This window comes from Drosophila santomea, chromosome 2L (genome assembly GCF_016746245.2).
Source record: "Drosophila santomea strain STO CAGO 1482 chromosome 2L, Prin_Dsan_1.1, whole genome shotgun sequence".
NCBI classification, from domain to species: Eukaryota; Metazoa; Arthropoda; class Insecta; order Diptera; family Drosophilidae; genus Drosophila; species Drosophila santomea.
In genome coordinates, this window is record NC_053016.2 from 11,780,661 (window position 1) to 11,808,053 (window position 27,393).

Below are 27,393 nucleotides of genomic sequence, written 5' to 3' on the forward strand. Positions count from 1 at the left end.
TTCTTTGGTCTCAATCGTCAAAAAAGTATCTATAAATCTCTTAATAAAATTTTATGTTAGAAAGGATAGAAAGTCCTGTTGACAAAATTAACTCTTTTGATATCAAAGTTGTTAATCAAGATGCTCAATATATTATGCAACAACGCAATCGGAAAAGGACAAACTCGGAAAGAAACTCGGTTAGTTCATGGAATGCATGTGGTAATCGAGTGGTCTTCCGAACGATGCTCACCTCTACTTCGGACGAAAATTACTGGTGTACCACAATAAAAATAAAAATTATAACTATTAATTTCGTGAGCAACTTTCGACTCTCTTTAGATTTTATTGAAATCGTACATTCTAACGGCTATCCCTAAGGCAAAGTCGGTATTTGTCCAGTGAAATAAAGTATTGAATTGAATTCTTCTAACTCTTAATCTAGGCGAACTAACTTACGCATTGGTCCCCCGCACCACACTCGATAACTCAACAAGCCAGCATTAACAGTACGCTTAGTCTAGATCGATTAGAAAACTATAAAACTTAGATATCCGTCTGCGCTGCGGATTCCTTTGAGTCTACATCTACATCTACATATACGAGTCGACCGGATATCGCTCGGCCTCCTCGAGCATGTGCCGGAAATCGACGGGTACGGGTTGGCCCACGGGTCCGGTACCGGTTCCGGGTCTGCCGGGAACGTGTCCGTTCATCATCTGGCCGTGGGGTTTCCCACTCCCCAAGGCGCTTCCGCGACTCTTCAGATGGCCGTTCATCATGCTGACGTGGTGACTGATCGTGGGCACGGCACCTGGCACATTGGTTTCCAGGTCGTGGAGAATGGCATCCGTTTGCTCGTTCCGCATCATCTGATTACCCAGGTTGGCTGAGTCGTCTATATCCTCGGTTTTGTTCAACAAACGCTGGATGTGATTCCGGATGAGACGCTCGAACTCGCGCTGCACGGATGGACTATCCGTGTCTCCATCGACCTGTTAATATATTCATATATTATGTTATAGCTATTTTATGTTTTCTGATTTTTCGGTTACTTACAATCTGCAAACGATTACTGGTATCCAGAATCTTAAGCATAGGCAGAGTTTGCTCACGAAAGAGCTCCAAGCGGCGGCGAAAGGAGGAAACCGTGTCATCTATACGTCCTCTGCCTAACTGAAGTTTTGAGCAATCCAGCAGGATTATAGGCGGTAGTTGTTTGTACTGAACAATACAAATGGAGGAAAAATTATAAAAATTGTTAGAACAATAGCAAATTATCAAAGGTAAAGTATAGTAACTTAAACCTTAGGATTTATAAATTACCTTATTCTCAAAGTACTTGACTTGCTGCAGGTTTCTGGGATAGCCGTCTACGATAATTCCAGTTCTATCTCGCAACTGGCGCAGATTGGTTTCCAGGAGCTGATTCAGTGACTTCTCTGGGGCCATATCCCCAGCCGCCAAGGCTTCCTTGACGGCGAAGCTCTCCGTATTGGCACGTGGTGCAGAGTCCGTGATGTTGCGCAAAAGACGACCGACACTAAAAAATAATATCAGTTTAAGCAACATTTTTTAATAAACACATCTAATGCCACGTACCTGATGTGAGCCCAGCCAGGATTTAGTCCCACTGCCTTGAGGCAAAGTGTGGCCTTGTTGCTGCCCGGACCGCCGATCACCCAGATAATAGGTGGCAGATCCGATCCCGGTTCACCTGGTCCAGCAGCCAGACGCAACTTTGGCTGCTGGGTGACCACAACACCGCTGTCATCATCCGCACTGGTGGTGCCCGTTTTCAGGGCTGTCACGGCTCCATTTGGCCCACCATCCATCCGTTCGATCGCCAAATCTCTGGCCAAAACGGTTCCCGCAGTTTCAGAGGCATTGGTCGCGATGTCTTCTGCAATTTGAGTCCCTTGTTGGGCTTGACTTGGTGCGGTGTCTACGCTAACTATACTGCCGGGTATATCATGTATCCCTCTGCCCATACCTGTAACTCCATTCATCACGGCCTCTTGGTTCTCGAGGGTGCTCAGTATATCGAGGACGGCGGTGCGAAAGTCTTTGTATACCTCTGTGGGCGCACGTTCGCCATTTACCTGCAAAAAACAAAAAACATAATTTAAATATATTATATTATTGATTTAGGAGCACTAGCAATTGTAATTGGTTTTTTTAACTTCTCATACTTTAGAATTATTACAATATGGACATACTTACGGCCAGCAACATGTCGCTCTGATCAAAATAATCGGCGACTGGCATCACATTTTTAAAGAAATTTTCTAATTCCATTTTGGCTAAGGAGAGTACTACATGACCTAATTTGGCCCCATAATCGATTTGCTTCTGTAGAACCGATTGACGCCAGGATATTAGAATCACGCCATTCACGACTTGAATCTGAAAATAACGTATAAAAACAGTCCATCAAGGAAGATTCATTTTTTATTTGTGACTCCAAATTGTTATGTCCTACTTATGCAATGATAGGTCTGTATACCATAGTTAACGCCATGTGTTTGAAACTCCCCAAGTACCGTTTGCACCAAGTCTGTCCAATTAGCACTTTCATATATAATATACTCGTACATTGAAGACAGTGTAAATCCATGGGAATTATGGCCAAATAAACACACTGTCGGCGACCCATTTGCCAGTTAATTAGTTGAAATAGTTCAGCAGCAATTTACTGGGCAAATAAAGTGTGCGGCAACCAAAATGGCTTCATAATAATAATTGGGTGAGCTGGTGGGGAAGACAGCAAAAAATGGTCGCTAGCGTGGAAAATTACCTTTTCAGAATACTCGACTACGTCGCGCATGGAGCGTGGATATCCCGATATCAGGTATGCTTTGGCAGCTGGAGCCATTTTCATTTCCAACATCAGCACCTCGGTGACTGTTTTCGACGACAGTTGCGAGAAGTCTTGCATGTCTGTGGGAAGAAAATGTTAAATACTTGCCTACGAGCTAAGGTGTCTAAAAGTATGCAGCACTATATCTATAAAGCAGAGTGCACTTAGGTCTGTCTCTCCTTTAAAACATACTTTTGTATACCTTCTGGCCTTAAAGCCCAAATTACTCGTATCTTACCATTGCCCATTGCATATTGCTGGAGGAGATCCATCATATTGATGTGCGTTACGCCGCGTCGCTCCTGCATGAAGGTATCGCAATGGGTGACCTTGCCACTACCGGGGCCGCCTAAAACAAATATCACTGGCACTTTGGGCGGATCGAATTTGATTTTTCCAGCATTTTGCATATCGATAGCGCCGACATTGGTAGAACCCAATCGTCCTGCCGCCGCAGCGGCCTCCAAATCGCCAGCATTTTGGGCATTTCGATTCCGTGTAAGATTCCAATCGTTGCCTGGTTCGCCGGTATCTTGTGCCGCGCTGGCATCTAGCAAATGAAGTTATTATAAATACATAGAATTAACACAATATTTTTTTACAAAAATACAAAATCAACGACTAGCGAAAGGCAAAATTGAATGCATTCCTTAACGGCAACTCTTTGGTTGTAACATTCATGGATAGGAAAAGATAACTTAAACTCATTATTTCATTATTCCAATGCTAACCCTTTTCTTTAAAAGACAATGTTTCAAAAAGACTCCGAAAATGTTTTGGTTCCCAAGTAGAAGCAACAGTTGACTTCGGCAAAAGCGCAGAAATTTTCCAACCGGAAACCGGATGTGTTGGCAAGTTAGCGAAAGGAAGCCGGGGACCGGAACAAGGCAAGGGCAGCCATAACGTGCCAAGTTGGCATTAGCCATTAGCCAGCCTTCAGCGAGGCCGGAAGCAATTTGCCAGGAGTAGGAAATTAGTGACAGAAAACACACGCACCTGATGGGTGGAAGGGAGCCAGGGAGCGAAACAAATCGCGAAGCCCATCATTAAAACATGTTTAACAATTATTTAATTGTATGGCAACCGTGTTTAGTATAGAATGGCGTCACCGCTGAATTCATTCATGGAAAATCAGCTGCGGCACCGCGATTCCATAGCATTCAATACCAAACTCATTCCACTCTTAATTTCCCCATAGAATTTTCACGTTTTCCCACCCGCTGAACCAGTTCAGTCTTGTGACATTTTTATTGATTTTCCTGCAGTTTTATTTAATTGACATGTTTTGTTATTGTTGCTATCCCTTTTCGTCTCGGGGATTTCCCTGTTGTATCGTGCTTCCTGTTTGTTTTTGTGAGTGACGCCAGTTTCAAGATTTATGTGTACTAGCTTCGGTGGTCAACGAACATGTCCAAGGACCTGGCAGCCATGGAGGCCAAAGAGTCCAAGTTCCGATACAAATTATAGCGTTGTGCAAGGTCTCGATTTTGATATAACGCTATGTGTATACATATAAAAGCAACGTTTTGTCACAGGTAATTGTTTTTTCTTTCAATAAATTTCAAGCAAAGTGATTGCAGTAATTTCAATTGTACCTGTCCTTTAAATTGTGTTCAATTGAATATGTCAGCGGGACTAAAAAGAAAAAATTAAACTGCTGCCATGGGGTTCAAAAATGTCGAGTGCCTCTTTAAATGTTGTAGTTCAAATAAGTTTCTGTTTTCACATTACCTAAAAATATATTAAATTTATGTTTACTGTACACATGCGTAACTCAAAGATAGGTACAAAGAGAGTATAGACTGTACCCTCAAAGTATGCTGCAAAATAGTTCATAAGTGTTCATTCAGTGTTCATCTAAAAGCTTTTCTATTCCTAAACCGATTGACATTGAAAACTCGTGGTTAGGAAAACCCATGAAGTTTCTATACTGCGTTTCACCTGTAGTGTTCGCCTGCGCGACTCATTAGGGTCCTTTTTGTTATCTTTGGCCGTGGAGAGGCAATGCTAATCTTTGATTACAAATCTCATGCATGTGGCATTACTCACCTGTGTCTAAACAAATACCCATTATCCATTCGGTGGCCAGTATAGCTGAATTTTCGCAATAGTGTTTTCCCTACCGCACACACCCACACACTCGAGCCCACTCACTTTCCACTTTAAAATGATTATCTCGTTAAAAATAAAAATTAGATGAAGCGTGCAATTCAGGCGCAGTTCTCGATGGAAATTGGTAGGATTCCACAAATGTTTTGCACTCTGTAACTGCGTCTGTCCATGACTACCGTGTGTGGTATTCGGCCGATGTATATTATAAATATGTGTACATTTATTATTTGGTATCTCTGGGATACTTGTTCTCGCGCTTTATCGTCGGCAACACGCACCACAACGAACTACATGACGTTGCCGGTTTTGGTGTTTTGATTCCTGCATTAGCCGCGAACTACTCAGCCGACTTGGATTCCGATTTTCGATATCCGAGTGCTCCACGGTGCCAACGGTGCCAACGGTTCAACAGTTGAACAAACCGAGCACGTACAACTCGACGAACGTCCGAAACGAAACTGAGTTTCAGAATTGACAACTGACTCGGTTTTTAGCTCTACGAGCGCGGTTCCCCTGGTCACTATTCCAATTAATGAATACTTTATGAGCAGCGGTTCCAGCAGTTTCGTACCCCCAATGCAGTTCCAGTTTAGCGTGGGTGGTCGCGATTTCCTTGTCCTGCCCCATTGGAAGCTTCACGCACGACCTTAGAACACCTCAGTGCCCACCATCTGAAATCCACCTCACATGTCCGTGTCATTCATGGGCCGCCATTTGTTTATGCGCTCCAAACAAAGTGTCCTATGTCCTGTGTCCTGTGTCCTGGAACCAGCGGTGCGTTTCTCATACATCCTTCACACACATGTGTGGGCTCTCTCGTACATGACATGGTTTTTAAAACATTTTCCCGGTTTTTGTTTTGCTTTCCGTGCTGGCGTTCTGGTGTCCTGTCGTCTGTGCCGTTTGTTGTTGGCGGTGAGCCATCGGTTTTCATAGGTGTAAATAAATCCTCTGACTTGCAGCTGTCCAGGTCAAGAGGCAACGTACCAGGTAACGTGGTTCAAAAAAATAGTTACAGCTAATATAAGCCATATTTGCAGATTTTAAATTTAGCTTAGTGACTTGTGCATTTAAACAAATACTTAAGAAGGAAGGCCAAAAAGATTAAAAAGGTTTTATACATTAGGCAAGACAGTTTTTACCATGGGAAAGGTGTACATGCAGGGTATACTTGTGAGAATATTAAGCCATATGCTTAAAAATTGTAATTTCTAATATCAACTATTAGAGTTAAAATAAAAGAAAAATATTATACTTTCCATATAATTAAAAATTAGATATAAAATCTATATAATTATTTAAATAAAGTACCATGCATAATTGGCAGATACGATAAAGCTAGCACTACAAAAATGTCCTTTGCTGCTTTTTGAAAGTGTGTGTTCATTGTAAATCACTTTCATAACTCCGATGGCGGAGAAAGTGCGCAGTCATGGCGACTCACAGTGACAAGAGCCCCAAAATTGATAAATCCAGTGGGGCAGGGGCAGTGGTAACATAGGGTTGGATTCTTTATACAATAGGTGGGAATTGGAACACTGGACTGTGTGTTGTGCAGTGGGCTGGCTTTCAATTAATATTTCACACTATTAATTGGCGTTATTTATTTAGTTTACTTTCAGTTGCAGTTCAATGATACCTCATTTTTGGGGGAGGACTAGACGCAATGTGGGGACAGCTGTCAAAGTTTCCAAAATGTGTTCAATTAAAATTCTATTGGATTCGTTGGGGGTTTTTTGAAGTTGACACTGGGCGAGGGTGTAGGTAGCATAGGCCTGTCAAGGACACTAGAAGAAGTTCAAAGCTCAAGGAAACTTCATATCGATCAAATTGGTCTCATATCGATCCGTGGGCAACCACAGATGCGACGCCTAATTTGTTGGAATTTTCGACATGTCATGTGCCGTCGACACAAGGACGGCAACAACAAAGATACCAACAGCCGAATTGACCAAAACGAACCACCAGCCAACCAGCCAACCAGCCAACCAGCCAATTGACATTGAACTCACACCTGACCAGCAGTCCTGGACTTACTTTTCCAGCTTATGCGTTAGGCAGATCCTTGCAATGACCACCAGCAAACACAGCGGTGAAACAGGGAAACAGTCGCAGCTCGTGGCCCGTGCTCGTCCTTGGGCCCCCTGGGCGGGTCCTTTGGCTATTAAATCCCCGTTTCCAGCTTAATTAAGGCTACGCGTTTTGGCCAACGTGTGTACACAATGGCAGACGGGGGGCGGCCAACTTAGGGTTAAGCAACTCGAACCGAACATCTGTGATTAAGGACACTGGCTAAGGAGCTTCTTTGTTGGCGTAAAGTGCGTTGAAAGGATGAGAAATTATGAAAATACCTTCAAACGAATTACAGGTGAGATCTAATAAATTATTTGAGCACATTGTTGAGAATGGTCTAATACAAATGTAAGACACATACATCCTTAAGTTGAATTAAATAATGACTTCCAATAATCATATATAATATACATTTTTAACAATGTGAACTTGAGCCGCTCCTTTGAATTACTTTAATACTTCGAAAGACGAACAATGGATCTAATAATATAATTAGATGCAACTCACAATGAAAATCTCTTGGCAATGGCGAACATTTATAAATAGATAGTCCTTGCCGGCTTATTACCCCCAACTCAATGTCCTTCGGGCCTATTTGGGCTAATGCGACCATTCAACAGTGATTAGGGGCTTGAGTAAAGTATTTACACAATTCTTACTCAGCCACACTGATAGCTAATTGGCATGGCATTTTTCTTGGTACACATGTACCAAGACATCCAGTCATCCGAATGTGGTCTGATATAAATTCTTAATTATCAACTGTGAAGTTCCCAAAGGCGGGCGTGTCAAACGAATTGAAAAACCCCGAAGGCTATTGGGTAGATAGATTTCTGCTTTCCTTTTTGAACTTTTAACTATTTGAATTTTTGATCAGAATTCTTGAGCATGTTTTCTGTTTAACTTTAAATATTGATTCCACCGAAGGACATAGACCGGGCTTGCCTTCAAAGCCTTCAAAGTTGGGTAACAATACTCCACAGAACGAATTTATTTACTTAACACAAAACAATATAATATAATATCACTGGTTATAAATTCTACAAGTTGATTTGACTAAATACTACCGACTAAATCTTACAGTGATCTATTAACTCTTATTCGTCAGTTCGCCAGTGGGCAAATAAGCCTGATTCTCATAGCCAGCGAAATTGCCCAATACCATTGATATGCGCGATGGTGAGTGCTGTATTCCATTTCCAGATTTATCATCTAGTCCATTGGTTTGCCCATTTGATTTCGCACTGGTGGGCAGTACGAAATTAGCATTTCGGCAGCGTCGATGGAGGAACAATCGCAGCTTGAAGAAGGCAAAAAGCAGCACATAAATGCAACAGGACAAAATAAGTACGCCAACGACCGTGATGAAGGCGTTCTGAGGTTTGCTCCAGTCAATAACATGGTAGATATAAGGCTTGCCTTTCCTATAGAGAATGGGGTATTTGTAAATCAGAGCTCATTGTTTGCGGTTAGAAATGTAAAACTCACTTATTAATGCCGCCACACAAGTGATAGATATAGGAAAAGATGGCAAACACAACTCCAAAAACCACTGGCAGAAATATATGCAGCAACCGCAGGGGATGGGCTACAATCCACAGATCGATGAACATGCAAATCGAGTTGAATGCATGAGTGAGTACATTCGTGGCGTCCAAAGCGCTTTCATTAGCTAAAGGAAACGAAAACCGGTCAATGATGTATGGGATCTTTAGTGCAAGAATAACTCACCATTATATAGAAGACTCCAGTAGATGATGGTGATGACGATGGACAAGACCAAAGATATGATGTGCATACCCCAGTACAATCGAAAATAGCTAAAGGACCTCTTCATATTCAACAGTTTATCTGGAGAATATAAAACCATGCATATTAGCAAACTGTTTTGCTCTTATGAAATTGCCATGTCAAACTCACCCGCATATTCTGGATGATAATGCCATATAGTGACTAGAACAGCACCCAAGACGTTCGTCAACATGCACATCCATATGCCCCAGTTGGTCATGTAGATAAAGTAGAGCCAATAACTGCTTTGGTCGTCTGCTTCTGGCCACATTGAGATTATTACCACGACCACGAAGAACAGGGCCATGAACCAGCGATAAAACAAATAGGCCATACTCTTGGTACACGACTGCCACTAAAATGGATACAAAAAATATGCAAAAAAACATTAATTATTGGTTGTTTCAAAATCCTTCGAGAAAAGGAAAAGTATCCAAATTTTCACTTTATATTTTGGATTGCATTGGCTATATTTCTATAACCAAATACTATAATTTCTTTATAAAGCCCTCGTTGTAAATTTTAAATCATGCCAGCACTGCACCGAACCTTTCAGCATTTTTATATTAGAGGGGTTAAAGGTCACCATTAGTGAGAAGCGCAATTTGTTGTACCTGTCGCATGTTTAAAGTATTGCTTTTACTTGACTTGCCGCACAATTTGTAACGGCTTTCTGCTTATGAATATTTCAATACAGTAATTTACAATGCAAGAGCAATCGGTGTACACAAGTCAAAATGTACTGTCATATATATCAGTATGTGCATATATATTCGTATCCATTCTGTTGATACTCTGAATAAAAGAAGTCATTAAAAATGCTCAAGGTGAGGCCCATACAAAATAGTAAGACAGCCAATGTCTTTCACGAATGGCAAGGAGATTCGATTCGGTTAGGTATTATAAAACGAATTGACATTTTTTTTGGTGAGGTTTAAAAATAGCAATTTTTGCAATACTTCAATGTGTGATCAACAAAAATGTCTGTATTGCATGTAATGAAATACTTCAGTTTTGTGTTTAAATTAAAGTAAGCTTGTACTTTCAGTCTAAGACATTCAGACCGCTAAGTAAGTGAAGACCTTTGACTAGAATAACCAGATTGATCTCTAGAGCTATCTTAAAGTTTCGTGGCTTAAGACTGCCTGCACTTTTCTATGCCCACCGTGTACATTGACCTGAGTGCAAAGCAAACAAAAGCACACCTGCTCAGGTGCGTGTCGAGTGGAGGCGTTTTTCTCGTAAGCCCAAGGACGCGATTATTTGTGCTGTCGTCAACGTTTCATTGAACCATTTAAATTGACCCATACCCCGAGGTAATTCTTACCTGAGACTTGACAAAATCATCGGGCGTATCATGATCGAATCCGCAGCTCTTGCGCTGGAACTCTTTCTTTACGGGGTGCACGATCACTTGTAGTTTGCTCATCTTGTTAGGTTCTGAGCCCTTAAGAACCAGACTTTATATTTGGATTGGAGCTATTGCGAAAGCAGTGATTCCCAGCGCGATTATGCAATCACAATCGTACTCAGCGATTCCATTCTCCGCGCAGCTGTGTATTGCTTATCACGATTCGCTGTAATTAGTGGGAAAATACACTTTTAAATAAACTGGAAAATAAACTTCATTAATTACATTTTGGGCCAATAAATTATTGCCTAGTTATAAACACGCCAGAATGTAATAATTAATGGCTGCCTGTAACATAATCTAAAGATAATATAATCATAAAGAACATTTATTAAAACAATCTGATTACAGAAATTGATTCACATCGATGGATATGTTTTTAATTTCATATTTAATGTTTATAGAAATATATTCGTAGTCGTTGTTATATATTTTTAGTAACAGCACACAATTTTCCAAACCTCAGTAAACATTCATAAAGAACTTATCGGTCTTGTTTGAGACCTTAGGTTATTCACTTTCCATTCTCAGTATAGTCGACAGCACGTACACAAATAAAAATAAAAAAATATTTTTTTGAAATGGAGTTTGCTGGAAAATTTCTTAAACCCCTTTGGCGCCCAACGATGCAAGGTAAATATCCATTCATTGAATGACTAGTAGGTTATCCTAATTTACATGGAACATTTATTAATTTAGTGGCTCGTCTTTACTGTGAGAAGCCGATGCGAAGTCTAGTCGCATTCCCTGTTGCCAAACTGGAAAGTGGAAAGTCCAAGTACATGATGGCCCACGTTTACATCCACGGGGAAATGGGCAGCGCAAAGCAGGTGATTCGTAGCCATTCCAAGGCCAAGTACCATCGTGAGTTGAGATAGTTCTCATGACCTTAGGGTTACAAGCATTCTTCCATTTTCCCAGTTGATGTGTACGATGAGTTGAAGAAGGAGGCTGAGGCGATGGGCTTGTGCACCCAGGGTCTTGGAGGTGGTTACTTGGTACACGACAAGGAAAAGAAGTACATCAAGCTCTATGGAAGATCTCAGGCCCTGGGAAAGGCCGATCACGAAGCGGCCCGGGAGCTACTGAAACCCATCTATAACGATCACAAGATCGATGCTGAATCTGGTGGAATGGAACCCTAGAAAAATGTGTACTTTCGGTCCGGCCAATATTTCCGTTTTTATAATAACTATTGGTTCGAATTATTTTTAAAAATTTTTGGTCTTGCGACTGCGTGCATACATTACTTTAATTTAAATTAAATTTGACTATACGTAACAAGGTTTTTCATCCAACATTTATCCCTGAACTTTTGACCCATGCTTGTGCTGTTTTTTGCTGTGTTTAGTTTCTCTACTAAGCCATAACCATAGCCATAACCACGTTTTTAAGATTAAGCTGACCCAAAAAGGTTACAGGCTAGTGTGCAAAATGCGAAACCCAAGTTGCGAAGGTTCAAAAGCTGGACGATGTAGACAGCTTATCGTGCTAATAATGCTACTATTGTATGGCTGACTATTCATATAATTATATAAATTGGAGCGGTGGGGGTAGCATCATTTATGGATCAATTTACCACACAGTTCATTCGCTTCGTCGAGCGTACTATTATTATGTATTCAGTGAATAATTATTCGCTTCATCAGGGGTAACAGACAGAGACCCTCAGCAGTTTATTGTACTGTATATTGCCTGTCATGTGCTGATGGTTAATTGCAAAAATTAAATATAAGGCTACCCAATAAATTTATTTATTAGCATACTCAGTTCCAACAATGGGGCTCTATAAAACAAAAAATTCCTTGAGGTAGGACGGCAATAAATGAGCTGAGCAATTAATAAAATACTTAAGCTCTACAGAATATTTACAGCAATCTGCCATAATGGCCTATGACTAGATAAAACATCTTTGTTTTTCTTCTCATTACCTGAGCAGCCTCAGCAATTCCGATAAGATAGTGCTCAAAAAGCCAGTTTTTCTTTAACCTTGGTCTCAAAATCATTTAATGATGCAATAATACAGTAATTAGCCCGTTGTGCTAAAATAAAAGGCTAAACACCAATAGACGGACAAAGTATTCATTGAAGCGGCATAAGCTTGGTCTAGACCAGCTTTTCCGTCTGAAACACTAGACCCTAAAATTGTATTCAGTCATAATTTTCACGGCAATCGCGTTGACTTTACACAAACATGGCGCCATAGCCGTATAAGTGTAATTACTTCTCCAGAGTATAACTCTGATATAAACATTTTTCGAGTGCTACATTCATTGTCCCTGAACTTGCTCGCATGGCACGCTAATGAATCTTTTTAACGAGCTAAAAAGTGAGGGTAGGAGGGCAGCTAATTCAGTTAACAAACTCAGAGCCATCCGTTTTGGTGGCCAAGACATTTTGGTGTCTTGTTTAGTGTGCATTTTATTTACACGATTTTTCGACTGTCGCTTGAGCTTCATTTTCGTCAACAAAAGACGCCAAAACTACCTTCAGCCCGCAAATGTTTAACTTGCGTGACGAAACGTTAAGGCTAAAATGTTGTCAAATTCATAAATGTGTGTAATGTGTTTACTGTTTTTTATTTCAAATAGTTTACTTATGCATCACTACCTTTTTATGTGTTTAACTAATCTTAACTTTATTCTGAGTGTTTCGTTATGATTTAAACATTCATTATAATGACCAAACTGTTGATTATATTGATGTACATACGATAAAGCTCTTCAAGCATAATTGAGTCACTTTCTTAAAGGGCCCCTTACTAATGAAACGCACTGTAGGCAAATGATATATAGGTTGATGGCTCTTGAAGTTGTACCACATTGAACCTTAAAAAATAAAACTTGTTGACCTTTACAAGCTGTGTAAATAAATTTTGGTCTTGAATGCCGTCAAACCACTCGAATGTGAATGGCAAGCCGAAGACTTTAGATTCCCATGATATCTACTCCCTCATCAAGATCCACTCGATTAGATAAGACACGTCATCTACTCAACAGTCACAATCTTTTCAATCACTCCAATAGAAAGTGAAATCAAAAGAGTTCAACGCCATTGAAAGTGTTTCTTATGTTAATGTTAATCATAGCCAATCGAAACTTTCATATGGTCTTCAAGTGGATGTCCAAAAATGTTTGGTCCAAAGGCCAATCGAAAATGATCATAAAAATTCTTGAGTTTTTAATAGACCACTTTTGACGTTAATTAGCCAATTGATAAATCTTGATTGGCGATTGGAGCCCTCAATATAATTAGTCTGCGAATTGTTGATTAAGCGCTGAGTGCCAATTATGATTATTTTGATGTTTTGTTTTTATTTGGCCAAAAAATCTTTGAAATACAGCTATATAGATTAGTGCTGTCTGCTTTTTTTAATTCTTACTTAAGCTGGCTATCAGATTGCTTTATAATTTGTTCATATAGCTCATAATCAACTTATGCCCCATATTCTCAAAGACCACTTTCTGTTACGAAATAAAGCCGGTTTTCCGATAGGTGTCATTATGGAATTGAACGAGGTCAGTGTACAATAACTGAAAGTGTAAAAAAATAATTATCTCACTCGATAATCAAGCGGAAGTGAAATACTAAAGTGCTAATATATGTATAATATTTGTGAGAATTTAAATATAAACAAATCCAGCATGGCCTGCATTTGCTACTAATTTAAAGCTAAGCAAAGTAAACCGCAGAAAAATGCCAACTAACTAGTTTGCTAATGCATACCGGTCAATTAGCTAACGCTAAAGATTTAATGTGTATTTAGAGCGCATTTGCAGATTTTACACGGCTTAACTCACCTTCAAGCTACCACCTTATACTGTGATTTACTTTGTTGTCCAAATTGGGTTGTCGCTCCTTGGAAATGTTGCTATTTGGTGAACAGGAAACTTTTAATCGTTCACTTGGCTCGCTTTTTCATTAACGTTTTTTGGAGACGTGCCTAAAATTGCAAGCGTATCGTAAATCCAATGAGCCAATATGTAAGCAAAACTGCAGCCACAAAAGTAGACAAATTTACATCTAAGAACGCTTATTTACATGAAATGCGAATAAAAAAAGAGTATGAAATATTGGCAGGGCCTTGAACTAAAAGAGACCCCGTCAAGATTTATTCCCAATTCAAGTTAAAGCATTTAGATAAGTACACATTTTTAACTCTAATAATACATTTGATTAACAAACTTTGAATACAATGGAATAGATTAATTCTACATTCTTTGTTTAGAATAACTTTTCTAGGTGTGTATTCAGCTTGTTGATTTGTGAATTATTTGCCTTTTAAATTAACTGACCACATACAGCGCAATTTTATAGAATTCTTTAAATAAATGTTAGCTATTTTTCAACCATTGCCGGTTTGTTTTCTTAGTTTGGCAAATTGTCAAGTATCACACAGTTTTCTTCATTTTTTCGCCATGTACTTTGCCGATTATAAGCGCGGTCTCTTGGTTTGAATTGTCTTTTATTTTTTGGCCAGGTTTTTGGTTGGTAATTTCTATTTGGGTCACCACAGCAACAGCAAAAGCTACAACAACTTTGCATAACGGTATCCAGCCATTTCGAGCTTGTTTGTTTGTTGGCTGTTTGTGGATTTGTAGTCTGTTTGAGTATTACACCCACCGATCACTTCACATTCACGCACCGTTGCACCAGAACAGCCATAGAAACAACAGCAACAACCAAATAATACTACTAAGTAACGCACCAAAAAGTTGATAAACGGAGATCGGCTCGGGAAATCACAACTTCTCGCTGCGAAGAAAGAATCAAAACTGATCGTGGCTTGCCGTTTTGTGCTGCTTTGCTGGAGTCACCGTATATCGTATTACGATATAATATCGTAAGCGCAGACGCGGCTGCGCAGCCGACGGCGGCGGCGACGTCGACGCAGGCAGGTGTGTTTGCACATGTATTTTATGGCAGAGACGAGAGAAAAAGAGAGAGGGAGAGAGAAGCTGTACAAAGAAAAATCAGCAATACTAGCAATGGTTATGAATTTTAGTTTCTTTTATTATTATTATTATATTACATTATTATATATTTAAAAAAAAACTTTCCCATTAACTGTGTTATCAGAACTTGGGAACTTTTCAGTTGTGGAAATTCCGCAAAGGATTCTCAAGAATATATTTTTAAAAAACCTTCCCATTTACTGTCTTATCAATTTTTGGAAATTTTTTAGTTTAGTTTACTGGAAGTTCTACAGAGGTTTCTCGAGAATATATATGTATTTAAAAAAATTTTTGAAATCTTTTAGTTGTGAGGATTCCGCAAAATTATTTATTCTCCAGAATATATTTTGAAAAATAATTTCCAGTTTATTTAGATAACGTTATTTATGTCTTAAATAAAAATGTCTAATTGAAACGACTTTTTTTTATAGTGTTCGGGTATTGTATTGACAGAACGACCAAGTAGCCACAAAAAAACGATGGATGCTTTTTGGCTCTGTTTTTGCCCTCCTCTTTTATCCACTTTGGGCTTAATTACTCGCTCACCTAAATATGTGCATTTGTGTGTGTTTTTATTTGGCAAATGTTTGCAGCCACATAAAAGTAGATTTTACCTGCGGCTACAGTTTGGTAAGAAAGAGTAGAGAAAAGCTCGATCTTGCTAAAGTCTTAATTGTTCTATTTCGTAATATTTAGAATGAACTCAACATTTATTGTGCTTAACAATAAAGCTGGTCTAGTTGCTACATTACAAAGATAAATGCATGGTTACCAATTCATTAAAGAACAACAGAAGTCTTGAAATTTGGGTTAGGAAAAGTAAGCGCAAAAGTAAGTATTCCGGTTACCGAAATCTTTGTGTCATTCAACCTGTTCCACTTTTAGTAAATATTTGAATGACCCTTATCATGCTTATAAAACGAGTTGGGGTATTAAAAACATTTTAACACATTATTTTCACATTGCTTCTAAAGTATAGAGATGAAATTGCTCGAAAAGCAGATAAAGTAACATTTTATGTTTTGTTATAATTGTTTCAGTTTCAATCAACTGCAAAAAGGTACTAATTCATGCCCAAAATAATAATACACTCAATTCCCACTATTAAATATAAATAACGCCACATTTTCTTTATTCACTTTCGTTTCTTCCGATTTTTTGTATTCGTTATACATTTTTATACAATTCCATTATTCAGTTGGTCTATCCCTTAGGTAGAGTATTTTCAACAAATTTCATATTTATACTATTTAATCCAAATATGTAATAACAACATATTGTATAAGCATTACCCTAACTAAACCAATTCAGTGTTAAGGAACCAGATGATTAAAACTTACGATATGAAATACTAGATATAAATAAATGCATGCAATTGTGTGGTGTGACTCCCTTTCAGTATCGGTTTTGGATGGCTTGTTAATGGAAGTTACATAATGCTGGCGATGCATATAGAACCTGGTATACGTGCGGGTGCCAATGAGGTGATATTACATGACTGTGTGTGGTGTCTATAATGTGTAGTAAATCCCTCATATCAGGCCAACTGCATGAGGAGACCAAACCACACTGAATGCCCTATTGAACATTCTCTTCAGCTTGTAGAGTCCAAAGAGCAGCACCCAGTAGCACATGATGAGCACGAAGATGCCCGCAAAGGTCACCATGCAGCGGTTGGGATTGTTCCAGTCCAGAATGGGATACACATAATGATTGCCAAATCTGCAGGCGAATTGTGGAGGTGATTAGCTTGAAATGGCAAGGTATACGGGTAATACTCCATGTACTCACTCATCTGTTCCCCCGCATAAATGGTAGATTAGCGTGAAAATAAAGAAGAATATCGCCAGACTCATCGCGTACACCATGTGCAGTATCCTAAGCGGAAATGCAACGACCAGGAAATCGATGAGCATCATCACCGAATTCATTCCGTGTGTGAGTATGCTGATGGCAGGGAAACGCATGGGCTTGTCTGTGAAGAACGGAAATTCATTACCAAAAAATGAAATACGCACTCTGTCTAATGTAAATGTCGCTAGGTTATATAACACCACTTCCATTTCAAACAAAGTAAATAATAAACGGCGATGCGATATGGCAGTACTCACTCATTTTTCCATGAAGGAACACCCAGTACACTGTTGATATAATCAGTGCCAGCGCCAGTGTCATGTTGTAGAGCCACCAGTAGATTTTCAGGCCCCTCGAAGTCTCCGACTTGTGACCGGATTCCTGTACCAGGCTCCGGGTGCTCCTCACATCGAAGTGCCAGCAGGTGACTTGTACGGCGGAGAGCAGCATGGTGATCGTGCAGAGTCCGAATCCCCAGTTGGTCATGTAGATGAAGAACTTTCCGTCGCAGAACTGAACGATAATGCACAGAATGTACACGCCCAGGAAAAACAGGGCCCATATCCATCGGTAGAGCAAGTATATGGTGTTGATCTCATCTTTTTGCCACTGCAATGCGAAAATGATATAGTTTTAGCTATTGAAGTAATTATATATATAATTTATATAATTTAAACATTATAACATTTTACATGGGCTATAATCCATAATTACATTGTTGCTACGACTGCGATGATAGCGAATCCTTATCGGATCGCATGCCATATAGCCTGACCCTTACGTGATCATCGATTAATGATCATGTAATATTTTTAATTAAAATATTCCACACCTTTGGCCGCGTCAATTAGCGAACACACATATGCTAATGACAGCTAAGTGCTTATCACTGGCAATGACGTAGTCAGAATTAGGGCCTGTCTAACTGATAACGCCTTGGCATCGCAGTTCTTAGTGTCGCGTGCGTAGTATTTTTCAAATTTATTTGCTTTGAACTTAAATATCGCGGAAATAAAATCGGTGATTCCGCAGATTACGCGATCCTCCATGGATGTTTATGGACATGGGGCCTTATGGGGCTGTCTGATAAGGCCTACCCAGAATATTTATGGCAAGCACCAAAACTATTGTCTGGTTCCTGTTTTGATTTGATTAGTATTTCAGTCGTGAGAAATGTGTAATCAGCACTATGAAAGAGTTTCAACAACTATCAGAAGTTCCCACTACTTGGCGAATACAAGGGAATTTATTTTGGTAATTTTAAAATGACTCATAATGTTGACACATACCTTAATGTAGCGGATTGGTATTTTCTTGCTTGTTTATACTCGGAATGAAAAGGGGCTGCAAACTACATCATTGTTACCTAACGTGGTATTATCATTTGGCAATATAGATACCTTGTGTCCATATAACTCTTATATTTGCTCATGAGTGTTCAAAATTCGAATAACACTTCATTCTTTCACTCTAAACGGATGGTGTTTGTTGCCTTGATTTCATTCATGAACAGTTGGTAAAAAACAGAGTTTCATATCTGCATATTTGGGTTACACATTTGTTCTTTTTATGTGTGATATTTGTTTAGAGCAGTACAAGTTTGAATAGAGCGCAGCTTTTAGTTTAGCTGTGCTAATTAAATACGAATTAATTAACAATGCCTGCGTGCGTGTGAAGTGAGTTCTCACCATAACATTTTATGTTCTCTGTGAACTTCGCTTTTGGTTGAGCACACTGTAATGAACTTCTGGTATATAAGCCACTTTTACCTTTTTAAGTGTATTTCTAATGTATGACAGACACACAATGCCCTGGGGAGCTGGGGTTATGTTTTGGCTTAATGCACGACGCTTTGTTATTTTGTTGCCATAGGAATTTTGAATAGTTTACTTTAAAGAAGCCCATATTTTTGGGTGTTTCGCTTATCATGTTTATCATGTTTTTAATTGCACTTATCTACTTAACTTGCTGATAGCTGCGGTCGAAGTGCCTCCTCGTCTGTACAGAGTAATATTTATGGTAATATCTGTCTGCGGAACATCACTTCAAATTTAAATTTATTGAATTATCACCCAACTAACCCCGTGGCTTTTCATATTTAAGGAACACGTGCCTCTGTGATCTCACATGAAGTTTTTGCACGGTACACTAATGACAGTGACTAGACTACTATGTATGTACTTATTTTTGCTACTGCTATTTGCATTGCTCGCATGATACCACCTGAGTTGTAACAGCAGCGATAAAGACGAATATTACGTGAAACTGTCCTCACCTGAGATCTGTAGAACAAATGAACTCGATTGTACGCAAAGCCGAAATTCGCCCTTTGCAATTCCTTGTTGAAGCTCTTGCAAAAGTCGTCGAAAAGTTGCATTTCATATGATTTTCTTATATATTTATTTAACTTGTTTTATTTATTTATATATTTCTTTAGCTTTTTTCTCTTTTTTTTATGTACACCCTTATCGCGTGGAGGGGATTTTCTGATTGCCAGGAGCGGAGACTTCCGACCCGAGTCGCGTTTAGCCGGCTACTGACTTCACCAGCGCTTTTTGAGTTATGTTTACGACCGACACTACCGAGTGCCGAACTGGAGAGATAGAGATTGAGAGAGCTAAATCGAAATACGAGCAAGGAGCGATGCCCTGCTCTCTGCCGTGATCTTGAAAAAATAAAGTAATATATATGTTTTTAAAGGTACACATAGGATGGGTTGGGACTGTCTGGGGCTACTGGGGAGCAGATCCAGTTGGCACGCGCACTCGAGCTCTTCAAACGGCGGACTGAATGCCGAATCAGATCGGTTCGGATCTTTTCGGATCGTATCGTATCGGATCGATTCGAAAGCCGATCGAGAATTGGTGGATCGCTCGATTCCAGTCGGTTTCCTAACGGGAATTGCACACTTCGACTGCGGGCGTACCACGCTTTATAGCGAGACATCGCCCCCCAAATTCAATTTATTGTAATGTGGAGCACTCGCCCGCCGAAAGAGTGTCAAATAGCAAGTACCGCCCTCTGGTCGTTCGGTCGGTGGGAACCGTTTAACGAGCGGCATTAAAAGTATCAGTGGCATTATTGACAGCACTCACACATGTCACGACGATTGACCAGCACTGAACTTGAAGCCATGGAGGTCGGCCAATTAAGATCTCCATTAGCGAGTAACACTCGAAGAGCTCCGAAACCCAAATTGGCGTGCAGCAGTGGATGCTCGAAATGCCAGCTGACCTATATTCTATATTTCTATTTTTTTGTGGATTTCTGCAGAGCGATAAGCAAAGTGGGCTGGTTCTTATCTAATCCATCGGAGAGGGCACCTACTATGCACTTCAAAAGTGCCAATTAGTAATAAATTAAGCTCTGTGTATTAGATAAGCAAAAATATATTTGTTACTTCAGCATGTGTGATTTATTTATTTAGGCAGAAATCATTAGCCGGATTCACGTGCAGTCACTTTCTATCAATAAAAATACTTGAAATTTGTATGAGAAGTTGCTATTAGTGATGCATTTGCAGATACATAATAATACTACCTACTGGGCAATCATTATCAATTTCTCATTTTATGGAATTTTCAACAGTAACCAGTATTTATTATTATTGATACCCTGTTGTTGAGCTAGCCAGCAAGCTGCGCTGCATTTTGAATTTCTGCCTGAACTTGATGCAATTTGAGCGGCTAGCAAATGGGCGGCATCGATTACATTGGACATTCCATGAACACTTATTCTGCATACCCATTTCGTCAAATTTACACCCTCATCGTAAATCATCAAAAGATCAACTAGATTGATACCCTATAGCTGACCGTGCCATTGGCCGACAACAAGAAATCGAAAGTGTCGTTGGCATTTGTTGTAAATGAAGAAACTTCCTCGTTCTTGAATAAATTTAATTCTGCCCTGTAATTGAAAGCCAATTTCAATGGAGATGTATTAATTTAACCTTTGGCTTGCTTCAGTGGGAATACCTTGACAACTGACAGATTTTTGTGCTAAATTTCGATGAACGATAGTTTGCGGGCTTTGAAATCAGAGATAGGTTGTTTACAAATAAGCTGGACTTATCAACTGAGTGTGCGGCCTTGAAATCTAAAAATTTCCCCTGGAATTCTCCCAAACAAAATTTCTTTTAATGCAATTGGATAGGCGTATTTACATTTCGCATATATAACGCGTAATTTAAAATAAAACTTTTTAACAAATCAAGTAAATACCTTTTTTATAGTCCCCAGAATTTTGTATCTTATGTGATGCTTTTATAGTAACAGATCGACTACTTTTAGTTTTCCTATTGCGAACATAAAAAGCACCCTGTTTTGCCATAAAGCTCTGTGTACGTTGCTCATGTGTCTTACTATTTTTCTTATCACAGAACGCATGATTCATTCAACGAAGTTCCAGTAAAATACCTTTTTATGTTTTTTTCAATCATTTGGACATTCCCTAAAGCTTGCGCAAAATATTTACCATGAGTATACTGAAAACCTTTTATCAGCAAAGGAAACAACGCCAATCAAATTTCCTCCACTTTGAACATAAAATAATAGTTGATAAATTGTGCAAATGAGTGTGACAGACGTTCCCCTTTTACGAAATAAGTATGCATCATTACACCTTTAGATACAAATGACTTTCATAACAGACTCAAAAATATTTTAAGATTCATAATTAAAATCGTTTGAAGATTTCGTGATTACAATTGACCACCTAAAGATTAGACTTTTAGAAAAAAAAGTACAAATATAAAATCACCATCAATTATACGTTTTATTCTTTGAAAGGACACAACAAGATTATTTGTGAGCTTTCCGAAGAAAAGTCATTGTTTTTACGGTCTTCAATATAAAGGGCTTTCAATCAAATTTGATTTGATTATTTTTCGGCGGACTCTTATCGCGTCTGAGTCTGAGGGGTATACGACTGTTGGCTTGTCAAGGAGGAAAAACCGCCAGCACTTGAGGAGCACGTTTGTTTATCAATATGTTTACTACCTAGCATATGCGAAAATTCCCAAAAATGTTTAAAAATTCAGGGCCATCGATTGCTGTGGGTCTGTGTCCAATCGGGATATTAATGGCAATGATACGCGAAAAGTTCCATTCACGGACCACCCGTCTGGGCTCAATTCAGTCTATGACTCTGACCGCACTTATAAACAACCACAACCACGTCCAGGTTTTTGGGCTTATCAAAGTCGTGTGCTGCCGACGAATTTGACATAAACGGTACTTGTCCAGGTGATAAGGATCCAGATAACTGAAGCGTTGCCTATCACAGCCGATTACCTCGATTCAAGCCGAAACGATTTGCGGAAAAAATGGCCATCCATTCAAAGTACTTCACACCTGTGCCGCTTGGCTCCGTCAGTCTGCGATCTACCGGCAAGGAAGCCACCTGCTCTGGACTCTCTTGGCCCTCCTAGTCCAGCGAAACCGACGACGAGTTCACCCAGCCACCGAGATGCGCGACAAGAGCCAGGAGCCCTGTTGCCTGCCCCTGAAGGAGGAGTTCCAACGCTCCAAGTTCTCCCTGCACCACGATGATCCTGGCGTCTTCTGTCGCTCGCAATGGCAGAAGGGCGATCGCAACTTCATCTGGCTGCTCTACCGATGGATTCTGGCTGCCTTCTTCGCCGCCGGCGTGATTGGCAGCATGGTTCAGACCTTCAACGGTGGTCGCTGGTTCATTTATCTCACGGATTGGGGATTTTCCCTGTGCTTTTATTGCTGCACCTATGGCGCCATAATCGCCACCATCTACTTCATAAAGCCCTCTTACTTCGGTAAGTATTGTGGGAAACGAATAGAAATGTTATTCTTCAGCAACAACGAATTTAAAAATATATTTTAAATTATGTTATAAATTGCACTAAATTAACCTTTTTATATGCGGTTACACATAGCTGTTTAATAACTATTAATGGGTGATTGATCGAGATAAGGCGTAATTACCAAATATAAATTCGAACTTTGGGAATATTCCGCAGGCTCGTAATACTAATGTACTTGATATTACCTCTCTGGAAATACCCCAAAATAAAAGGTGTATTATTTAACTATTTTCACTTACAACTTTTAGCTCCTGGCAGTTGGGCATTGAAGATCTACTGGATATCCCACTACACAACTGTGGTTCTAGCCATGATGATCACCCTGGTCTTCTGGGCCGCCCTATATCCATGTGAGTTCTGTCCATGAGTAATCACCATATGTGTACTCATGATAGTTTCTTATAGCTATGCCTGGAATGGGTGCTGAGCTATACAACTTGTGGGCGCATGCGTTTAACTCCGTTTGCATGGTCTTCGATTGCTTTATGGTGGCTTTTCCCACCAGAATTATGCACTTCGTGTATCCCTTTACCGCTGGCATTACCTATGGAATATTCTCTCTGATTTACTTTTGGGCTGGCGGTGTAGATCCGTAAGTAAGACGTTATGGAATTTAAAACAAATTATTATTTCCATATAACATTCACAGAATGGGAAATCGCTTCATCTACTTCATCTTAGACTGGGAGCGACCAGGTCTGGCCATTGGAACTGTGTGTGGATGTGTGGTTCTGGTCAGCTGCTTTTGTGTGTTGGTCTTTGGAATCTACAGGTTACGTATCTCAATCTACGAATCGTGCTGTAAGAAACCTGAGGAAATTCCAGCTACTTCTGCTCCATCTAAAGAACCAGCACAAACCGTTTGAGTCTAGTTATAACGATTTTATTTGGATTCCAAAAAAGAAGGCTGTGGATTTTTAAAAAGCTATTAAATTTCGATAATTTTTTGAATGACCTGCAGAGGCTCTACTATATATTTTCAAATAATCTACCTCCATAAACCCAAGCATCGGAGGACTCTTCTTATTTCTGAGCAATGGAATATTCACAGAATGCTCTTCGCCACGAATTTGTTGTTGAATGAATGAATTATTGTTTAAAACTTCAAATTGAACTTGTGTTAATGTTACTAATGGATAGCCAAGTAAACAATTACAAATTAAACAAATTACCTTTTTATACCCGTTACTCGTAGAGTAAAAGGGTATACTAGATTCGTTGAAAAGTATGTAACAGGCAGAAGGAAGTTTTTCCGACCATATAAAGTATATATATTCTTAATCAGGATCAATAGCCGAGTCGATCTGGCCATGTCCGTCTGTCCGTCCGTCTGTCCGTCTGTCCGTCTGTCCGTCTGTCCGTCTGTCCGTCCGTATGAACGTCGAGATCTCAGAAACTATAAAAGCTAGAGAGTTGAGATTCAGCATGCAGATTCCAGAGACATAGACGCAGCGCAAGTTTATCGATTCATGTTGCCACGCCCACTATAACGCCCACAAACCGCAAAAAACTGCCACGCCCACACTTTTGGAAAATGTTTTGATATTTTTTCATAGTTTTATTAGTCGTGCAAATTTCTCTCGATTTGCCAAAAAAAAATTTTGCCACGCCCACTCTAACGCCCACAAACCGCAAAAAACTGCCACGCCCACACTTCTAAAAATTGGTTTCATATTCTTTCATTGTTGTATTTGTCTTGCGAATTTCTATTTATTTGCCAAATAAATATTTGCCACGCCCACTCTAACGCCCACAAACCGCAAAAAAACGGCAACGCCCACCAGGCCCGTCGTCAGGGGGGGGGGGGTGTTTCCCCCCGGGCCCGGACTTCTGAGGGGGGCCCGGATTTTTGACGGAAACATAACTTATGTATATGCAGGCCCGAAGGCAGGGGGGGGGTGGTAGGACGGGGTTTTTCCCCCCGGGCCCGTATTCCCTGTCGCCGGGCCTGACGCCCACACTTCTAAAAATTTTTGTGATATTTTTTCATACTTTTATTAGTCTTGCAAATTTCTCTCGATTTGCCAAAAAACTTTTTACCACGCCCACTCTCACGCCCACAGACTCCCCAAAACACCATTACATTACAAGTTTTTAAGAATGTAAGATTTCAAGGAGTAGCCAGCCGATGACGTAATCGATCAGTGCAGCGACTTTTTGGCAGACGCTAACAATATTCAAAACTGCAAAAATGCTTCAAAGGTTATTTCGTGCACAAACAAAATATTCGTATTATTAAGTACACCCTTTGAAATATTATTGTTCTGCCTCCACGAAATAAGCCCAATCTGTTTAAATATTATCTTATTATATAATTTTGATCGGAGCAATGCTTTATCTGAGTAGCTGATATATCTAAGTAGCTGATATATGATGATAAATAAATGAAATCATATGTTGTTTTGCTTTTCTTTACCACTTCTCAATAATTCAATATATATTGATCTAGTGTTGAAAAGAATTTTAGTGTTAAATCTCGCTCTTAGCTTCTCTCCCTTAGGGCGCTTTTTCACGTTTTTTACAAGTGCGTGGCAGATGAATGTTAAAGAGAAAGGAACGTCTCTGTTGACACTTTGAAAGGAGTAGCATGTTCTATGACGTCAGAGACAGCCAGCCGATGACGTAATAGATCGCTGCAGCGACTTTTTGGCAGACGCTAACAATATTCAAAACTGCAAAAATGCTTCAAAGGTTATTTCCTGCACAAATAAAATATTCGTATTATTAAATACACCCTTTGAAATGTTATTGTTGTGCCTCCACGAAATAAGCCCAATATCAATATATGTTTTAATATTATCTTATTATATAATTTTGATCGCAGCAATGCTTTTTCTGAATAGCTAATGATATATGATAATAAATAATTGAAATCATATGTTGTTTTGCTTTTCTTTACCACTTCTCAATAATTTAATATATATTGATCTAGTGTTGCAAAGAATTTTAGTGTTGAATCTCGCTCTTAGCTTCTCTCTCTCTTAGAGCGCTTTTCCACGTTTTTTACAAGTGCGTGGCAGGTTAATGTTAGAGAGAGACGGACGTCTTTGTTGACACTTTGAAAATAGAAATCGATGCGCACTCTTTATAAAGAGCGAAACTCGGTTTTTGAAAAAACATAATATTATCAATATGTGCCATTTTTTCTTTCTGACCCCTTATCTTCTTTTACTATAGTAAAATATATGTCTAAACTATTTCCTTTTGGTAAGATAAAAGTTAAATTCTAGAAGCTTAAAGTTTGTTTTTCTTATGAGCTAGCAGGCGCTACAATCATTAAGCCTTTAATCATATGTTATGGTTATTTGGCTTTTCTCAGGTACTCTTCAATAATTCAATATATATTGATCTAGTGTTGAATAGAATGTAATTTTAATAAGAGCATTGCTCTTAGTAAATGTTAAATCTAAATGGAAGAACTCGCTCTTAGCTTACGGTGCTTTCCCGCGCTTTTCTTGAAAAAGTAAATAGTAAAAGAAAATAAAGAAGAAGGGAGTCAGTCGAAGACTAAATTTGCGTATTACAACATCTTTTTAGAGCCGAGTGCGATTTTTAATTGATTTTTCCAGTTCTTGACGTTTTTTTGCCAGCCAATAAGTGTTAAGCTTAATTTTTAACGTAAAGATTACATTTTTTGATAAAAAGTGGCATACATTAACGTAAAATTAAATTGTTAAATTACAACGCGGTCGTGAGTGCTGTTGCTGCTTCGATTGACGTCGCTGCCGTTTGGCCCGCTGCTGTCTCGTCGCTGCGCTCATTGCTAAGTATCAAATTTGCAGTTGACTTTTCTTCATCCTTATATCGCCCACGCTTTTCTACCCATATTAATATAAGAACTGAGCCTTTTTAAAGGCTTATTCTTATATTTTTATCCATATACGTATTCAGCGTATATAAAATTAATAGTACTAAAAGTTCAAGTCTTTTTAAAGACTTGCACTTATAATACTATTAATACTATACTTTATTATTATACTATATAATTATCCTACATTAAAAAAATAATAATTTAAGTCTTAAGTTTTTTTAAAGACTTCTTAAATTATTATTATTTTTATTCACATTTAATCTTATTATATTTTATACATTTTCCCATTAATAGCATTTTTAAAAGCTTACTATTATATTTATATTCATATACGTACTTAGCGTATATTATCTTAATAGTACTAAAAGTTTAAGTCTTTTTAAAGACTTGTACTTATAATACTATTAATTTTGTTAGGTTGCTTCTAATAATAATAATTTAAGCTTAAGTCTTTTTATAGACTTTTTCTTAACTACATATTATTTCCCTTTTTTCGCAGTTAATTAATATAAATATAAAAATTATACTCTTTAAAAGAATAATTTTATACATACCTATTTTACATATTTATACGTATTTGTTTAATAGTGCTGCAAGCGTTAGTCTTTATAAAGACTTATACTTCTAATACTATTAATTAAATTATAATAATATTTAAAATAATAATATAAGCTTGAGTATTTTTAAATACTTATTATACCCGTTACT

The 27,393-nt window shown here is 38.8% G+C and overlaps 5 protein-coding genes and 1 pseudogene across 10 annotated transcripts; 2 read left to right on the forward strand and 4 right to left on the reverse strand.

The window, feature by feature from the left end:
- Positions 1-307: 307 nt before the first annotated feature.
- Positions 308-7,323, reverse strand: LOC120458181 (adenylate kinase isoenzyme 5). Of its 3 annotated transcripts, XM_039645745.2 has the most exons (9): positions 4,889-5,350; positions 3,078-3,389; positions 2,777-2,919; positions 2,203-2,385; positions 1,973-2,081; positions 1,582-1,882; positions 1,306-1,522; positions 1,039-1,203; positions 308-974 (listed from the first exon to the last, which is right to left on the reverse strand). In XM_039645745.2, the coding sequence occupies exons 1-9, from the start codon at positions 4,908-4,910 to the stop codon at positions 573-575; spliced, it is 1,854 nt and encodes a 617-aa protein (XP_039501679.1). In that variant the 5' UTR covers positions 4,911-5,350; the 3' UTR covers positions 308-572. The 3 variants fall into 3 exon arrangements, with proteins under 3 accessions (XP_039501679.1, XP_039501680.1, XP_039501678.1); XM_039645746.1 differs by lacking the exon at positions 4,889-5,350 and adding an exon at positions 6,989-7,323 and having other exon boundaries at positions 1,582-2,081; XM_039645744.1 differs by having other exon boundaries at positions 1,582-2,081.
- A 663-nt stretch (positions 7,324-7,986) lies between these two features.
- Positions 7,987-15,025, reverse strand: LOC120458183 (protein rolling stone). 4 transcript variants are annotated; one of them, XM_039645747.1, is made up of 7 exons: positions 14,935-15,025; positions 14,027-14,169; positions 10,143-10,392; positions 8,945-9,170; positions 8,756-8,875; positions 8,513-8,696; positions 7,987-8,448 (listed from the first exon to the last, which is right to left on the reverse strand). In XM_039645747.1, the coding sequence occupies exons 3-7, from the start codon at positions 10,242-10,244 to the stop codon at positions 8,115-8,117; spliced, it is 966 nt and encodes a 321-aa protein (XP_039501681.1). In that variant the 5' UTR covers positions 10,245-10,392; positions 14,027-14,169; positions 14,935-15,025; the 3' UTR covers positions 7,987-8,114. The 4 variants fall into 4 exon arrangements, with proteins under 4 accessions (XP_039501681.1, XP_039501684.1, XP_043862824.1 ...); XM_039645750.1 differs by having other exon boundaries at positions 14,872-14,989; XM_044006889.1 differs by having other exon boundaries at positions 10,143-10,426; positions 14,872-14,989.
- LOC120458184 (sex-regulated protein janus-B) lies at positions 10,700-11,524 on the forward strand. Its single transcript, XM_039645752.2, has 3 exons — positions 10,700-10,859; positions 10,926-11,090; positions 11,148-11,524. The coding sequence occupies exons 1-3, from the start codon at positions 10,808-10,810 to the stop codon at positions 11,369-11,371; spliced, it is 441 nt and encodes a 146-aa protein (XP_039501686.1). The 5' UTR covers positions 10,700-10,807; the 3' UTR covers positions 11,372-11,524.
- A 1,251-nt stretch (positions 15,026-16,276) lies between the features above and the next one.
- Positions 16,277-19,714, reverse strand: LOC120458329 (protein rolling stone). Its single transcript, XM_039645946.2, has 4 exons — positions 19,311-19,714; positions 17,293-17,644; positions 16,973-17,156; positions 16,277-16,903 (listed from the first exon to the last, which is right to left on the reverse strand). Exons 1-4 carry the CDS (start codon positions 19,410-19,412, stop codon positions 16,714-16,716), a joined length of 828 nt encoding a protein of 275 aa, XP_039501880.1. The 5' UTR covers positions 19,413-19,714; the 3' UTR covers positions 16,277-16,713.
- LOC120444094 lies at positions 19,469-20,170 on the reverse strand (annotated as a pseudogene).
- Positions 20,171-22,394: 2,224 nt separating this feature from the next.
- LOC120450500 (protein rolling stone) lies at positions 22,395-24,028 on the forward strand. Its single transcript, XM_039633554.2, has 4 exons — positions 22,395-22,826; positions 23,123-23,224; positions 23,280-23,466; positions 23,524-24,028. Exons 1-4 carry the CDS (start codon positions 22,505-22,507, stop codon positions 23,738-23,740), a joined length of 828 nt encoding a protein of 275 aa, XP_039489488.1. The 5' UTR covers positions 22,395-22,504; the 3' UTR covers positions 23,741-24,028.
- Positions 24,029-27,393: the final 3,365 nt, after the last annotated feature.